Source organism: Carcharodon carcharias, chromosome 20, assembly GCF_017639515.1.
Source record: "Carcharodon carcharias isolate sCarCar2 chromosome 20, sCarCar2.pri, whole genome shotgun sequence".
Lineage (NCBI taxonomy): Eukaryota > Metazoa > Chordata > Chondrichthyes > Lamniformes > Lamnidae > Carcharodon > Carcharodon carcharias.
The window spans coordinates 31,402,494-31,420,570 of NC_054486.1; the positions used below are offsets into that span (position 1 = coordinate 31,402,494).

The 18,077-nt window shown below is 41.7% G+C and overlaps 1 protein-coding gene across 5 annotated transcripts in view; it reads left to right on the forward strand.

Annotated features, from left to right (window-relative positions):
• Positions 1-18,077, forward strand: part of LOC121292583 (transmembrane protein 87A-like) — a 92,786-nt gene that overhangs the window by 36,642 nt on the left and 38,067 nt on the right. For 4 of the 5 annotated variants that reach the window (XR_005946293.1, XM_041214736.1, XM_041214738.1 and 1 more), the window contains 7 exons: positions 8,313-8,387; positions 9,219-9,429; positions 9,735-9,796; positions 12,334-12,517; positions 14,753-14,852; positions 16,229-16,322; positions 16,899-16,970. Coding sequence is in view for 4 of the 5 variants with exons in the window: in XM_041214736.1 (XP_041070670.1) it covers positions 8,313-8,387; positions 9,219-9,429; positions 9,735-9,796; positions 12,334-12,517; positions 14,753-14,852; positions 16,229-16,322; positions 16,899-16,970 (798 nt within the window). In the remaining variant the exon portion in view is untranslated. The remainder of the gene's footprint in view (positions 1-8,312; positions 8,388-9,218; positions 9,430-9,734; positions 9,797-12,333; positions 12,518-14,752; positions 14,853-16,228; positions 16,323-16,898; positions 16,971-18,077) is intronic. The other variant, XM_041214737.1, reaches the window with a different exon arrangement.

An 18,077-nucleotide genomic window follows, 5' to 3' on the forward strand; every position in this document is an offset into this window, starting at 1 on the left:
GATGCCCTCTGTCCTACGCCAGTTCTCCAGCCACCTGTTCAGTCGCTCAATTCTCCAATTTCTATGCTCACTAGCATGTAGGACTGGAAGTAATCCTCAGATTACTGCTTTAGTGATCCTGCTTTTCAATCTCCTTCCTAGCTCCCTGATATCTGCTTTCGGACCTCATCCCCCTTCCTACCTAAGTCATTGATACTGACATGGGCCATGACTTCTAGCTGTTTACCCGCCAAAAGAATATCCTGCAGCTGCTCTATACATCCTTGACCCTGGCACCAGGGAGGCAACATACCATCCTGGAGTTATGTCTACAGCCACAGAAATGCCTGCCCGTTCCTCTAACTAACGAATCCTCTATCACTACGGCTTTTCCCCTCTTCTTCCTCCTCTCCTGTACAGCTGAGCTGCCCATGGTGCTCCAAACTTGGCTGACTGCACTCACTACCCCCCACCCCCCAAGGAACCAACACCCTCACCAGCATCCTAAACAGAAAACTGATTAGTGAGCGGGACCTTGGGATTTCTTCATTGTCTGGTTCTCTTGGACTGTCTGGTGGCCACCCATTCCCTTTCTGCCTCTATGCTCCTAGCCTGTGGTGCGATCACCTCTCTGAATGTGCAATATAAGTAGCTCTCAGCCTTGAGGATTCGCCAGAGTGATTCCAGCCGCCTGTCAAGCTCCAAAACCCGGAGCTCAAGCAGCTGGTGATACTTCTTGCACGTGGTTGGCTAGGTCACCAGCAGTCCACTTCCCACATACTACTGGACACATGTTCCACACAACTGAGCTGCCCTGCCATGTCTTATCTTAACTTCACCTCACCTACATTAACTTTATTTTAATAAAAACAAAAAACTACGGATGCTGGAAATCCAAAACAAAAACAGAATTACCTGGAAAAACTCAGCAGGTCTGGCAGCATCGGTGGAGAAGAAAAGAGTTGACGTTTTGAGTCCTCATGACCCTTCAACAGAACTGGTCCTTAGGGTGAAGTCCATCTGGACCTGGAAATTTGTCAGCCTACAGACCCAACAATTTTCTCAATATGACTTCTCTGGTGATTGTAATTTTCCTGAGTTTCTCCCTCCCATCTCCTCATTTACAGCTATTTCTGGGATGTTACTGGTGCCCTCTATAGTGAAGACTGAATCAGAATACCTGTTTAATTCATCCGCCATCTCCCTATTTTCCATTATCACTTCCTAGATGCACTCGCCAAAGGACCAAAGCTCATTTTGCTAACTCTTCTTTAAATATCTATAGAAACTCTTACCATCTGTCTTTATATTACTAGCTAGCTTCCTCTCATACTCTAATTTTTCCTTCCTTATTAATCATCTTGTCATCCTTTACTGCTCTTTATATTCTTTCCAACCTTCTGACCTGCTGCCTGTCTTTGTGTAATATATGCTTTTTCTTTAAGTTTGATACTGTCTTCAGCTTTTAGTTAATCTCGGATGGTGGGCCCTCCCTTTCGAATTTTTGTTTCTCATTGGAATGTATTCTGTGTCCTGAAATATCCCATTAAATGTCTGCCACCGAACTTCAATTGACATATCCCTTAACATCATTTGCCAGTTCACTTTAGCTAGCTCTGCTTTCATGCCCTCATAGTTGTCCTTGTTTAAGTTTACAATACTAGTCTTGGATGCACTCGTTTCTCCCCCAAAATGAATGTAAAATTCAATCATGTTATGATTACAATTCTCAATCTCTTCTGTTAGCGTATGCTCTTCATCAATCACACCTGCATGTTTTAGCAGCATTTTTAACCATTGACAAGTAGGGTTGTCTATGTAATTTTAAGATATTTTGTCCCCGTTCTCCCCGCCGATACCACCCAATTCTTATCATCTTCAATACCTACCACTAATACTTGTCTAACACTGAGAAACATCAGGTTTTGTTAAGGGGAAGCAATAATGCCCTGATGGGGAAAACTCCGTATACACTTATTTTCCAAAAATAATTCCTTATGTTCCGTGTCAAGTTTCATTTGTGCCTTTTTCATATAAGGTTTACTCAACAGCAAATGTATGTAGGGACTACATGAGTACTTGGAAAATGGCTTACTCCAGCTATTTTACTTGGAATTTCAGCTCTTTAGTGACCCCAATGTGTGGTCATCATCAAATAATAAGCAAAAAGTCCTTCTATATTCCTTAACCTTGCATCAATCTTCACTACTTAATGAAATATGGTAACATTGTAACTGATCTGTTTCACACACTGTTAAGTGCAATCACGATCTAGCAGTGCGTAGTTAAACAAGTCTGCTATTAATGCATTCATCACAGGACTTAAAACTCCTTGTGATCAGTATAATTTGTTTGGATTCTTCATTTGCTCATCTGCTTTGTCAGAATTCTCTGTATCATGTCATTTCAAGGACTCTGCCTCTCCGCTTCAGGCTGTTCATCACATTTGAGTCATACTTGAAGAACCTGTTACCTGTTCCTTGGGCATTCTTGGGATTCGTTTGCCTATTGTTGTTGTTCCAATTCTGTCTTCTGTTGTAATAGCCAGATCTGCTGAAAATGCTTTCTTCGTCTTCTGCTTTGATCTCTTCCACTGTACAGAAGCCTGCGCCCAAAATCTGGCAATCATTGAGTCCTCTATTCTGTGTGTCACTGCAGAATATTCTACTTATTCCATGAAAGCTGAAGAAAATGACTCTCCAGGATTTTTTCAAGGTGGTGACATCTGACCTACCTGACCTTTGAGAACCACACACGAGTTATAACCAGGAGCCTGTCCTTTTGAGACATCATAACATAGTTTAGAAATTGAAATGCTAGCACAGTTCCATCAATCCCCAGTTGAATTTTATTAATCTTTTATGCAATTTCTTTAAGCTCATGATATATTCCCCCACTGAATAATATGTTTTCTGAAATCTATCAAAGTCTGACCATGTCTCAGGCATTTATCATATTATCCTACTTGTATATTTTGTTCAAGAACTCCAATATATGGCCCAAACTTTCATCATTATACAACCGATGGGTATCCAGCTCTCTCAATACTTCTGATTTTGCTCCTTGTAGGAAGCCACAACTGCCTTTCCTGTTTCTTCTTTGTTAGGAACATAACCTGTGTCCACATATCCACCTCATTCTTCAACTAGTCATTTGGTTCAGACTCCAAGAACATCAGAGGGTCATCGTAGATAAAAACAAAATACTGCAGATGCTGGAAATCTGAAACAAAAAATAGCTGGAAAAACTCAGCAGGTCTGACAGCATCTGCGGAGAGTAACACAGTTGACGTTTCGAGTCCGTATGACTCTTCATCAGAACCAAGGAAATAGAGAAATGAGGTGAAATATAAGCTGGTAGAGGGGGGTGGAACAGGTAAAGCTGGATAGAGGGCCAGTGATAGGTGGAGGCAAAGAGATTGTCAAAGATGTCATAGACAAGGGGACAAGGGGTGTTGACGGTGGTGATATCTAAGGAATGTGCTAATAGGGACATTAAGGGTAACAAGCAGGACAAGCAAGTGGCAGATGGCTCTAGTGGGGGTGGGGTGGAGGGAAGGGATCGAAATGGGCTAAAAGGTGGAGATAAAACAATAGATCAAAATAAATTTAAAAATAGGTGGAAAAAGAAAAATATATTTTAAATTATAAAAAAAGCGGGATCAGAAAGAGGGTGGGGATGGAGGAGAGAGTTCATGATCTGAAGTTGTTGAACTCAATATTAAGTCCAAAAGGCTGTAAAATGCCTGGCCCTCTATCCAGCTCTACCTGTCCCACCCCCCTCAACCAGCTTATATTTCACCTCATTTCTCTATTTTCTTAGTTCTGATGAAGAGTCATACAGACTCGAAACGTCAACTGTGTTCCTCTCCACAGATGCTGTCAGACCTGCTGAGAGAGTCATCATATCCTGACAATTTACACTTGCTTTCTGTCATTTTTCACATTAACTACTAGGGTTACAGTTTTCTGTCTGAAATTTTTTTCTTAGCTTCCAGCCTTCACATATAAGTAATCATCCTCTGCTACAATGTTCTGTTCCGGAAAGCCAGTTGGTGAAGGATAGAACCAGAGCAAATCTTTACACCATTTATATTTATTTACTGCGTTACACATTATATGCGTATACTTCCTAACCCGACCACCCCAATTTTAGTCTGCCTATATTTCTAGCAGCTGAAGTGAATAATTTAGTTAATGCTCACCACCTGAATACAATTAAATGCAATTAATATACAATAGCTACTGACTTTAGCCATAAACTCTCCTTGCACACTATTGCACATAACTGAGCCTGCAGCTGCCTTGGTCCTACTTGCTGGCACATCTTACATAAACGCTTTCGTCTCTGCCCTTCTTAAAAACCATCTCTTAGCCCACCTTGGTGACCTAATTTTTGGCCTCCTCTCACCAGGGCTTGTTCCTACTTTTTTCTGTTTTCTTTCCTCCTTCCCCTCCCTAAAGCACCTTGGGAGAATTTCTACACTAACAGTGTTAGATAAGTTCAAGTTGTAGTTTGGAAACCTAAATTTGTGATTGAAGCAAATGAAAAATGATTTATATACTGCCTTTCATGACCTCAGGACATTCCAAAGTGCTTTGCACCCAATTAAGTACTTTTTTGAAGTGTAGTCACAATTGTAATTTAAGAAGTGCAGCAGACAATTTAAGCACAGCAAGCACCCACAAAACAGAAATATAACAATGACTGGATAATATGTTTTAGTAATGTTGATCGAAGGATAAATATTGATCAGAACACTGGGAATATGTTCTGCAATAGTGTCATGGAATTTTTTACATACTCAAGAGAGAGAGAGAGAGAGAGCAGACAGGACCATGGTTAGCATCGTCAGAAGATAATGCAGCACTCCCTCTATACTGTGCCAGGGTGAGAGTCCAGATTTATTTCCTCATCTCTGGAGTGAAACTTGAACCCAGAACTCTGACTCGGGCAAGAGTGCTATCAACTAAGCCCTAGCTGACACACCATACCTGAGAAACTCTTGCTGCATGACTGTTTTAACTCATTGTCATTTTTAGTTTGTTACCTTTCTAGGTGTTTTTCACCCTCCCTACTTAAATGCTGCTGTAAGACTAGGGATCATGCCTGGAGCCTTCCAATCTGAATGGCTCCATACTATACCAGGCCTTTATTTACTAATAAGTTCTGTTGAAGGGTCATGAGGACTCGAAACGTCGACTCTTTTCTTCTCCGCCGATGCTGCCAGACCTGCTGAGTTTTTCCAGGTAATTCTGTTTTTGTTTTGGATTTCCAGCATCCGCAGTTTTTTGTTTTTATCTTTATTTACTAGGCCTCTTAGGGAGCTGTAATATTTTTAAAATTCACTGAAATTTTAATTTAATATGTGGAATCGGAGAAATCCTAGTTACCCATTAATTAGAGCTGCATCTTGCCGTGGCAAAATTGTAGAAACTCTGACTGAAGTGGGCCTAGCATTCAGACATGGTCAGCAAGTTCGTGTTAGTGCTTTGCATGGCTGATGACGGTGCACACGAAGTTCACCTGCACTGCAGAACTTTGAGGTTTTTGCCCACCTTTGGATGCCTTGTAATCATCATCTTTTGAAGGATTTCAGTGGCAGTGATTACTTTGGGAAAAAAAAGCTTGCATTTAAGTAGCATTTTTCATAATCACAGGATGTCCCAAAGCACAGTACAGCCAGTGAAGTACTTTTGAAGTGCTATTGCTGTTGTAATGTAGGAAACATAGCAGCCAGTTAGCACAAAGCAGGTGTCCCACAAACAGCAATATAATAATGATCCGGTGGTCTGTCTTTGGTGTTGAGTGAGAGAGCACTATTTGTCAGGACATCAAGGAAAACTCCCCTGTTCTTCTTTGGAATAGTGCCATAGGATCTTTTACGCCTACCTGAAAGAAAGGGCTTCAGTTCAGTATCTCACCTGAAAAAAGCACCTTCGACAGTGCAGTGCTCTGCTGGACTATCAGCCCTGATTTTTCTGCTCGAATCCTGGAGTGGAACATACCCACAACCTTCTGACTCAGACAAGAGTGTTACCAACCAAGTCACAGCTGACACCGAAGAGCTTCATTTATTGAGATTTCCCTGCAGCAAGAGCAGAGAGTTGCAGGCGGAGCCCAGAGAAATTTTCCTCTTCATTTTCTCCATGGGATTGTATTCGATCTACTTGGCTTCAGACCTCATTATAACCTTGGTCCAAATGTGAATGAAAGAGCTGAATTCTAGAGGTCAGGTGAGAGAGACTGCCCTTGACATCAAGGCGGCATTTGACCGATTGTGGAATCAAAGAGTCCTCGCAAATTTGAGGTCAATGGAAATCGACTTGGAGGTGAACCCTCCATTAGTTGGGAGTAATACCTAGGGCAAAAGAGATTTGTTGTGGTTATTGGAAGCCAATCATCTCAGCTCCAGACATCACTGCATGAATTTCTTGAGGCAGTGTCTTAGACCCAGCAATCTTCAACTGCTTCACCAATGACCTTCCTTCCATTATAAAGTCAGAAGTGGGGACGTTCACTGATGATTACAGTGTTCAGTACCAGTCATAACTCCTCCAGTAATGAAACAGCAGTCTGTGCCTGCATGCAGCAAGACTTAAACAGCCTTCCAGCTTGAGCTGATAAGTGGCAAGTAATAATCGTGCCGTACAAGTGGCAGATAATGACCATCTCCAACCAATGAAAATCTAAACATTACTCTGTGACCTTCAGCATTATCATTGCTGAATCTCCCACCATTGAATTCCTGGGGGTTACTATTGACCAGAAACTTAACTGGACCAACCACACACATGCTGTGGCCACAAGAGTAGGTCAGAGACAGAGTTGCTCTGTGGCGAGCAACTCATCTCCACTGCTTGCAAGGCACAAGTTAGGAGTGTGATGGAATACCATCCACTTGTCTGGATAATGGCAGCTCCAACAATATTCAAGTTTGACACCATCCAAAATAAAACAGCCCGCTTGATTGGCACTGCATCCACCACCTTAAACATTCACTTCATCCATTATGGTAGCAGCATGCTCCATCTACAAGATGCCATCACAGCAACTCACTAAGGCACCTTTGGCACTTAAACCCACAATCTCAACCACCTACAAGAACAAGGACAGCAAACGCATTGGAACGTCACCTCCTGCAGGCTGTTCTCCCAGACCATCCTGACTTGGAACTATATTGCCGCCACTCCACTGTTGCTGGGTCAAATCTTGGAACTCCCTCCCTAGAAACACTGCGGTTCAAGAAGGCTACCACCTTCTCAAGGGCAATTAGGTATAGATTATAAATGCTAGCCTTGCCAGCAACGCCCACACCCCATGAATGAATTTTTAAAAAAGTGACATTTCCCAATAGCAGCACAGCCAAATTTGGTTCTTTATGGTTTCACCTCTTACTTGTCTAATCAGTGTACCACCATCTGCCCTATTGAAATAGTCTATGAATGAATGCTCCAAGTTTACAGGTTGTTTGAAGTAGCCATGAATAAGAAAATATAGTGAAGTTTCTATATTCACCAGGGTGTTTGCTTTGGTTTGGATTGGTTTTGTGGTATGCAGTTTCCCCATTCTTGAATTTGTTCTTGGGATGTGGGTGACACAGGCAAGGCAGCATTTATTGTCCATCCCTAACTGGCAAGGGCATTTCAGAGTCAACCACATTGCTGTGTGGGGTCTGGAATCACACATGGGCCTGAATAGGTAAGGACAGCAGATTTCCTTCCCTCAAGGACATAAATGAGCCAGATATGTTTTTATGATAACTGAGCCGTTACAGGATCACCATTACTGATACTAGTTTCTTATTCCAGATCCATTTATTAATTGTCAGCTGCTATGGTGGGATTTTGAACTGGTGTCTCTCGATCATTAGTTTAGGATTTTGACTTACTAGTGCAGTAACATAACCACTGTGCTATCCTGTCACATAGCCACCTGTTGCCTGCATCTGGGAAACTGTGGCCTAGCAGCAACTTCCCTCACCAATGCTGTCAGCTGCGAGGGGAAATGCAGCAATACAATGCCTTTAGAAAAACCTCCTAAGGCATTTTGCAGATGTTGAGCAGAGATTTTGGTAACATTTTTAAAGGCAACATGTTGAGTAGTGTTACTTGGTTGGGGTAGAGAGGAGTAGGGATATTATATTTTTAAGGCTGCCTGTGAGGCCAGGATGTCAGAGTGAGAGAAATGAAGGGTTTGGACTAGAAGAAGTAGGTTGAATCAAGGCCATGTAGAGTCTTTTAAATCAGGACAAGGATTTCCAAGACCAGAAGAGGCAATTGAGAAGGCGGTTATGGATAATAGACTAAGAGCTATTTTCTTTCTGTTTTCAGAATCCAAGAAGCACTCAAGATGACAAGGATAATACAACAGTTGAAGCAATTTCATCTCCACCGTCAAGGTTAGAGGTGAGTACAGCAGAATGGTGCAATTTCACTTGGTGGCTGTTTCACTGAGAAAGATTTATTAAGACTACAATTAATTAAAGGTCTTGATGAGGTCACACTTAGTGTACTGAGTACAGTTTTGGTCTCCTTACCTAAGAAAGGATATATTTCCCTTGGAGGGAGTACAATGAAGGTTCATTAGATTGATTCCATTAGATGAGAGGATTGCCCTATGAGGAGAGATTAGGTAGACTAGGCCTACATTCCCTAGAATTTAGAAGAATAAGAGATGATCTGTTTGAAACATTTGAAATTCTTGCAGGGCTTGACGGGGCAAATTCTGGGAGAACATTCCCCTTGGTCTCTGTCTCAGAATAAGGGTTGGCCATTTTGGACTCAGAGGAGGAAAGATTTCTTCACTCAAGTGTTGTGAATCTTTAGAATTCTCTACGCCAGAGATCTATGGGTGGTCAGTGCTTGAATATGTTCAAGACACGTTTTTGGGTATTAAAGGTTATGAAGGTTAGAACAGGAAGATCAACCATTATTATTAAATTATTGAATGGCAGAACAATTTGAAGCACCAAATGGCCTATTCCTGCTCCTAGTTCTTTTTTTGTTTGTCTTGATTAGCCATTACAAGAGGCAGAAAAGATTTTCTGTGCCTTTTTTGGTCAGAAGATGCCATTGTCGCTTAAAGAAACAAGGATGCAGCAGACTACCTGATATAGTATGGTCGCTTAAAGGGGAATGCAAATCTGTTTTTTTGGTCATTCTCCACCCTAAAGAGGAGGAGCATGAAAATTTGGTTCTTTTCTCATTGTTGTGCATGTCCTTCATTTCCTTAAACAGAGGCCTGGCTTGTTCACAAGTTGGGAAGATGGGCCGTATTTATTTATAATTAGAATCCAAATGTCTCAGAAAGAGTCAAAGAAAGAAGAAAATAGCCAAGGCATCAAATCCACAGCAAAAATAACTGACCAGGTAACAAACAAAAGTAAAAGGGAGGCAAACTTAAAGACGAAGGCTGTGCTAGCAGAGCAAGATCACCCGTCATTTACAAGTAAGTACTGTTGGTTAACTTGGAAATAGTTACTTGAATCAAGTTGAATGTTAACTAAGAAAATGAGCATCTGAGAGAGAAAGATAGGTGGCTGGATAAAAACCTTCATGGAATGGTCCACATTTGTGTTAATATGATGCATCCCTACCCTTGTACAAGGGTTTGTCGTTGTTCAAAATGAGCTTGGGAGTCGAAAGAAATTATTGGAAAGGTTATTGTAAAATAGCAAAAGGGTGAACGGGAGGAGAGCCTCTCTTTGGGACTGGTCTGTGTTGCCCATGCTCAATGCCTTTTATGTCTTTCAGTGATTGTGGAAATGAAAGGGCAATATGATTACATCTCCCCTGCGGACTGGCCACTAATGGTGGTAAGTTATACCATTAAATATTTGAGTTGTTTCTTTCCACAGTCAGTCCAGTAGAAGTTTAATTTCTATGGTAGTATATGACATGTACATGTGTGCTTTTCCTCCAAGTTATTCCCAGTTGGGAGCTTGTAATGAACTGCATCAATTGTACAACTTCAAGCAACTAAAATACCCCTTAAAGGATCGTGGAGTATGTTTCCTAAAAGTGACTTGTTCCTGCCTGTGTTACCTTTTATGTAATTGGAACCAGTATCATAAATAGATTTAAATTAGAAGGACAAGATTTAACAACAACCACTTGCGTTTGTGTAGCATCATTAACATAATTCCAGGACACCTTCCCCCCACCTCCTGTAGTCAAGGGATTTTACAGATGTGGAAATATTCAGCCTTAGTGATGGTCACAGCCTCATCTCAGGGAATACAATAGTGAGGTTGCAAACAGTCTGGTTCAGCCTCACAGTTGGAGGGAGAGGGATGGAATTGGCAGGAAAATTCAGTTTGTGACTTTCAGGAAGAAATAATTCTATAATGTTGGAATTTATTGTAAAATAGTGGTATCTGTGTCTGTGTGTACATGACTTAATTGGATTAAAGGCAGCTGGTCTGAAGGCTTTGAAGTAAACATGGTAAACAAGGGGGAAGTTTAGAATGTAAGTGGTAAAGGGACATTTGAGTTTTTAAATAAACCAAACTAGATTGTTTTCAAAGGAGGGGTGAAATGTGTCACCTAGCCAGATGATGTTTAGAAACAGTGTGTTTATTTTTCCCAAAGATTACTGGTAAAATTTAGCGCTATGAGAGATTTTTATTATCAGAAAGATAAAGCCCAAAGACATAGTGAAACAATGGGAGTTTGCATTCAAACAGTAAAATATGTATAAAGTAGCAAAGGCTGTCTGTAAGGGTAGGCATTTTAAAGATCTATCAAGCTTGAAAAGCCTTCAGCATTTATGCCTTAAGCTGTTATTTTCAAAGAACTTACGTTAAGAAAACTCACTTTGAATTGGACTGGTTCAGGGTATTGCGTGTCACCTTGCCTAGGTCTTTTAAAATCTATGTATCTTACTGTTGCCTTAACGAAAGTGTAACTGGGAGTCGGATTAAGTAGGGGATTTAGAAGTTATAGCAGTAATTTGTAGATTTATGTATGTGTTTAAAATCATTTCCCTTATAAATGTTTAATCTAGTTTTGTAAAAAACCTATTAGATTTGGTGGTCTTATAACTATTGAATTCAAGGGACACATCTGAAAATTTATACAAATTGTAAAACAAGTTCTGGCAGTTGTTTCAAGTTTCCCTTTGGGATTTGAACAACTCGGCATTTATCATCAGCTGTGCTATAACAATGACATAAACCAAAGACAATGGCATCTATCTTCTCAATATTTAGCTGGGGGAAATCTCTGCTTATCCAATACTGGATGTTGAAGAAGCCAGGCAGTTTAGGGACATGGGAGGGATCAAAAGATAAGGTATTGAGGTAGAGCTGGGATATTGTCAGCATACATGTGGAAACTAACACCAAGATTTTGGATGATGTTGCCAATTGGCAACATGTAGATGAGAAGAAAGAAGGAACCGAGGATAGGCTTTTCCCACTTGTTAGATCTTAAAAATGCCTACCCTTACACACAGCTTTCGCTACTTTATACATATTTTACCATTTGAATGCAAATTCCCGTTGTTTCGCTATGTCTTTGGACTGCTGGTGGGACAGGACACACCCAGGAATGGTGATGGTGGTGCCTGGTACATTGTAAGGCATGATTCCGTGAGTATGACTATCAGACAGCTCTCCCAATTTTTGTACAAGTCCCCAGATGTTAGTAAGGAGGACTTTTTAGGATGGACAGGGCTGAGTTTGCTATTGTTGTTTCCGGTGCCTAAGTTGGTGCCGGGAGGTCCATCCCGTTGCATTCCTTTTAGACTTTTTATCAGTTTGATACAACTCAGTAGCTTGCTAGGCCATCTCAGAGGCCAGTTAAGAGTCAACCACATTGCTGTGGGTCTGGTGTCACATGTAGGCCAACCGGGTAAGGACAGCAGATTTCCTTCCCTAAAGGACATTAGTGAACCAGGTGGGTTTTTACGACAATTGACATTAGTTTTGTGGTCAACATTAGACTTTTAATTCCAGATTTTCAGTGAATTCAGATTTCACCATCTGCTGTGGTGGGACTCAAACCCAGGTCTCCAGAACATTACCCTGGGTCTCTGGATCACTAGCCCAGTGACAATACTACTGCGCCATCTCCTTCCCACAATGGATGGGTGAATGGTTTTTGAAGAGATGGGAGGTTTTAGTTAATGGTGTAAAGTCTGAGAGGGGCTGAATGATAGTGTTAGTGAAAGAACCAAACCAGCTGTCAAGTCTTCTGCAACTACTGCACTTCAAGGCTAAGTTAGTTCAAACTTGGTGTGAATACTTTTGTCCAAATTTGTGCACGAGATGAATTTACAGCTGTATAATATGTTATTGATGGATGATACAGATTTGCAGTAAATTAATGTTGTGCTCTCTCCCCCTGCTAGTTTTTCATGGTGATGTGCATTGTGTACGTGTTATTTGGAGCTCTATGGCTAGTCTGGTCTGCCTGCTACTGGAGGGACCTCTTGCGCATCCAGTTCTGGATCGGAGCTGTCATCTTTCTGGGAATGTTAGAGAAAGCTGTCTTTTATGCAGAGTACCAGAGCATCCGATACAAGGGTGAATCAGGTAGGAAACATTGAAACATTGGTAGCCTGATCATTAAACAAAGTTTTCAGCCCAGTTGGTGAATCTTTTGTGAAAGTTGCTCATGGGCAGAAAGATTTCTAGCTGGGCTTGCTCCAGTAGGTGCAAGAGGTTAACCCTTCTTATAATAGAAGAGAAGGTACTTTGCTCTGTATGTTGGCTTCCCTATACTTATGTGTACAGGCCTGAGCTGCACACTTTTTTTGGGATGCCCTCATTCACTTTAATTGACCATTGACTGCCGGATGTCTGAACTAAACACAGAACTGCGTCCAGTGTTACGACATTACCAAAGACAGGAAACACAATGGCAGAAGCTGTTTTCACTTGTTTATGCGCAGTTAACCCTACACCTGCCTACATATGTGCACATGAATGCTGCCCTGTTGGGGCTAGTTCTGGAATACACTGAGGAGACACTGAAGAGTAAGAATGCAATGGAGTGAGTCCACTAGCACATTTTGCTCCACTTGCCCCAGAACTACTGGAAAAAGTCCATAGTGGAAATGAAAAAGCCTAGGCCACAAAGTGAAGTTCCCTTTTTGGGTACAGTATGGGTAGATAGAGTGCATTTCCTTATATTCTGGCTGCTCGATATGTGAGAGCCAAAAACTCATGGGCACATGATACTGCACTGCTTTCACATTCCATTTTTCACAACAGTTATGCTGATTAGTATGGAGTTATGAGTGATTTTGTGCAATGGACAGAGTGGAAATGCCCAAACTCTTGAATGATCAGAGTTGTATCCTCCATCATTTTGCACCAGATTTTAAACCCAGAGTTGAAAGGTGTAGTTTTGGAATATTCCGCATGTAACCTACAAAAGTGTGTTCTTGTACTGACGTTTATCTCAGTCATTACAACAATTCAGAAAAAAGAAATTTGAGTTCATGCCATAGCTGCTTCTGTACAACACATGATCTTTCCTTACTCTATGGAACATTTGAGCCACGCAAGTGCCAAGCAATGACCATCTCCAACAAGAGAGAATCTAACCATTGCCCCTTGTCATTCAATGGCATTACCACCGCTGAATCCCCCACTATCAACATCTTGGCAATTACCATTGACCAGAAACTGAACTGGACTAGCCATATAAATACTACAGTTATGAGAGCAGGTCAGAGGCTAGGAATCCTGCAGCTGGTAACTCACCTCCTGGCTCCCCAAAGCCTGTCTACCATCTACAAGGCACAAATCAGGAGTGTGGTGGAATACCCTCCACTTGCCTGGATGAGTGCAGCTCCAACAATACTTAAGAAGCTCAACATCACCCAGGACAAAGTAGCCCGCTTTATTGGTACCCTTTCCACATACATTCACTCCCTCCATCACCGACGAACAGTGGCAGCTGTGTGTACCATCTACAAGATGCCTGCAGAAACTCACAAAGGCTCCTTAGGCATCACTTTCCAAACCCATGACCACTACCATCTAGAAGGGCAAGAGCAGCAGATACATGGGAACACCACCATCCGGAAGTTCCTCTCCAAGCCACTCATCATCCTGACTTGGAAATAAATCGCCATTCCTTCACTGTCGCTGGATCAAAATCCTGGAACTCCCTCCTTAACAGCACTCTGGATGTACCTGTACTACATGGACAGCAGTGGTTCAAGTAGGGAGCTCACTACCACCCTCCTCTAGGGCAGTTAGGGATGGGTAATAAATGCTGGCCTTGCCAGCGACACCTACATTCAGTAAGTGAATAAAAAAAGACATTTCAATCACAGTGTTTGCTGGAGAAATAATTATCCAAAAGCAACAATATAATAACTTGCCTTGTAGAAAAACAGCACACCCTGTTAAAATTAAATTTACCCCAAGCTGTGCATTGTAGACACTAGACAGGATAAGCTGTTGATATGTTCTCAGTGCCCTACAGCTAACTGCTGTAGTGTGCCCCCCCCCCCACCGTCTTTTATTTTCATTCTCCATTTATCAGGAAAATGCCTGGCCTTGGCATATGTGAGACTGGTAACTCAGAACTATTGGATATAGATCTTTTGTTGTGCAACACTGCTGTTCTTGGCCTTGAGGCTTGGTAACCATTGCAGTGCATGTAAAATTACAAATCAAAACCATACCTTTGCTCAATAGCCCTGCTTTTGGAGCATGCAGTAAGTTTAGAATGCTGCATGAAGATATACTGTTGTCACTGAGTTATTTAAACTTGTATATCTAACACTATTGTGTAATTTGTGTTTAACCCAGTGCAAGGAGCTGTGATTTTTGCTGAATTACTTTCTGCACTGAAGCGTTCCCTGGCTCGAGTTCTGGTCATCATAGTCAGTCTTGGATATGGAATTGTGAAGTAAGTATAAACAAGATATCAATGCTGTCAATATGAGTGACTGGACTTTGATCTATGTGCGTATGTATTGTGGAGTGAGTGGAAGAATTAAAATGAGTTACACTAAGTACATCTCTTATGCTTCTTGGAAAAGTTCCACTTACTGTGAAGAGCAAGGAATGTGGTTAGAAGCCACTTTAAACAGTTGACATCTGAGGAGATTAGTCTCCTGAGCATTGCCAACTAAACCATCAGTGGAGTAAAGATCACTCACTTATCAGTTTCACTATTCAATATGACGTTAATTTAGTTCACCACACTGCATAGTTCAGCCACTTCTATGACCATATCGTTAGAAAGTTTAAAATTAAACAGGAGTAATTAGAGACCGAAAAAGTTCTATTTTCCTTTCTCTGTTCTCTTCCTCGCATTCCTCCTCCCCTCTCCTGCCCTGCTCCCTTGCTCGCCCGCCTTCTCCCCTCGCTCGCTCAGCCCCTCCCCTCACATGTTCGCCCCATCCCCTCGCTTGCCCGGCATCTGCTGTGGTATCATTTCAAGGGAATACACAAATGAGCAAGTAGCCAGGATATAGAACAGCATGTGACCAAAGGCTCGTGGTGTGTAGCATGGTGTAGAATTGCACCTGTGCTGTCCTTGTGAGTAATAGCCGCTTGATCCATAAAGTGGATCTGTCTGCTGAGTCTTCCTATACTGCCTCTTCAAATATACCGAGCCTACGTCTATGCCCAAACCCTCCCCTCGCCCACCATCATCTTAAGGATGTCTAGAGAGTTGGAAAATTCATGTTTGTTCACGGTGAAACAAAAATGCCTACTTAGATTTATAAATCTCCTTTGAGATAGGGAAATGTCCCCAGGCATTTCACAAGAGCTTTATCAAATAAAAATTGACGCAGAATCAAAAAGATGTTAAAATGGTTAACTTAGTCAAAGAAGTAGATTTGAAGTAAAGAAGTGAAAGAGGTGGAAAATGTTCATGGACAAAATTCTTGAGCTTAGCACCTTTAAAAATATGGCTGGCGCTGGCAGGGTGAAGGAAGTGTGATGAATGCGCATGGTATCAGAGTTGAAGAAATGCACATTTCTTGGAGTTTTGTAGGACTCCGGAAGGTTCCAGAGCCGGAACTGGTTAAATCCCAAGGAGGGATTTGAATATGAAGCTAAGAATTTTAAAATCGAGGTATTGGTGGACTGAGGCACCTTGAATGCTTGACTGTCTGTTTCTGGTGTGAAGGAAAAAACTGTTTTGCCTTGTGTTGCATTGGAACACTAATGCCACTGTTTAGTCAGCTACACATTGGTGAGTGATGCCTTGCATTAAGTGTACTGTTTGGTTTGGGCAACAAATCCAATGGGACTGATGTTTTCTTGCCACAGGCCTCGCCTGGGAGCCATGCTGCACAGAGTTGTTGGTGTTGGGGTCCTCTACTTAATTTTCTCTGCAATAGAAGGCATTCTTCGAGTCACTGGAGTAAGTAGCACTTAAAAAAAAATACAAATATACATGTGTTTTAGGACAGATGTCACAGACCCTGCTGAAAATCAGTTGCATACTGGAACTCATCACCATTTTCTATATAAAGAGAACATTTTTTTTAAATTATAGGAGCCTTATCAGGGTTGTCTTCATTTATTAACTCCGAATTGCTTTTGCTTTCTGAGCTGATTCCTTGCTTTTCTTTTGGATCTTGCAGCCTTAGGAATTTAGGCTGCAAATCTATGTCCCACAACGCCACTGTGTACTTTCCTGGAAGTGCTTGATCACTGCCACACCATAGTTACCACTGTGCGGTAAAGCAAACTGATTATTTTCATCTCCTGAACTTTTTTTGTCCTCTGGTCTTTTTATTAACCACCCAGTAATTACATGATGTCAGATGACCAACACCTCACTATTCAAGGTTCAGTTTCCATGGAGGCTTTTCTGAATATAAGAAAAAAAGACTCTCTGCGAAATAGGCTCACCATTCCACCTTGTTGAAAGGTACACATCACCCTGAATTATTCTTTTGTAGTTGAATTTGACCCTATTTTGTTCCTGATTTAGACCCCACTTGTTACCCTGGCTCTCGTAGGGAACATCACACTCTCATTGATCGATTCCTGTGTAATCTGGTGGATATCCTTTACATTATATTCAAATGTACTATCTTCTGTGTATTAGACGGATGGTAGAGTCAAGAGGTGTGAGGATGATGTCTGTTTTCAAGTGGAGTGAGCATGCGGTTTGCTGTCAAGAGGAGAGAGTATGGAGTTTGTGCTGTCGATCAGAATAAGTATGGGGTCAGTGTTGTCGAGGGGAGTGAGTATAGAATCTGTGCTGTGAGGGGACTGAGCTGGGTGCCTATGCTGTCAAAGCGAGTTAGTACATTCCAAGTGGTGGATGAAATGATTTCTGTTCTCTAGCCTTTATACACTAAGGATGACATCAGATCACATGACTGGCAAGCTTATGGCCACATTGCTCAAAGGCAAACCTCCAAACATCCCCCTTTTCATTCAAAAAAACCTGCATTCACTAACATTTGCAGTTGCAAGTCAGACGCATACATGGCCTACAATGAAAATCATCACGCTTGTATAGAAAACTGGTCATTTTCATTTGTCCTTACAAACGCATTGCACACACAGTCCTTAAAGCGTTCAAGTCTTCTGATGGTATGCTTGCGGGCTGTTCATCTGGTGTCTGCGCGCTTCTGGGATGATGTTGCCTCTGCGGGCAATTTTGTTGCTGTAGCAAGTGTTGCTGCTGTGGTAATCATTGCTGCTGATCCATTGCTTTTATTGGGGTACAGTTGACCTCTGGTACTGATGGTCGATCAGCTCCTTGTACAGTAGGTGAACATCCCTTATCAGCTGTCCAGTGTAAAGGAGCAGCTTCTCCAGTTGTACCTATATGTCTGCATTTACGACGATATATTTGGTTGTTCATTTTCACTGTGTACAATCGAGGTGACAACTTCTTTACACAGGTCCCAAGTTGCCAAGTGGGCTGACTTTTGTTGAGAGCACTGAATGTTTGCACACTGACCAGCTGTCCAGTTCTCAGTTCTTACAATGATTTGGCAGCTTTATCAATGTGAAAATGCAGCTTTCTGTGATTTCACTTTGACTTTGTCACACTCACCTACTAGCACTTCTGGTTTCAGTGGTGTTTTAGCTATGGAATAATAGTTTGTGTGGTGTGCCATTAGTCACTAAACTCACTACTTTCCATGCCCTTAGG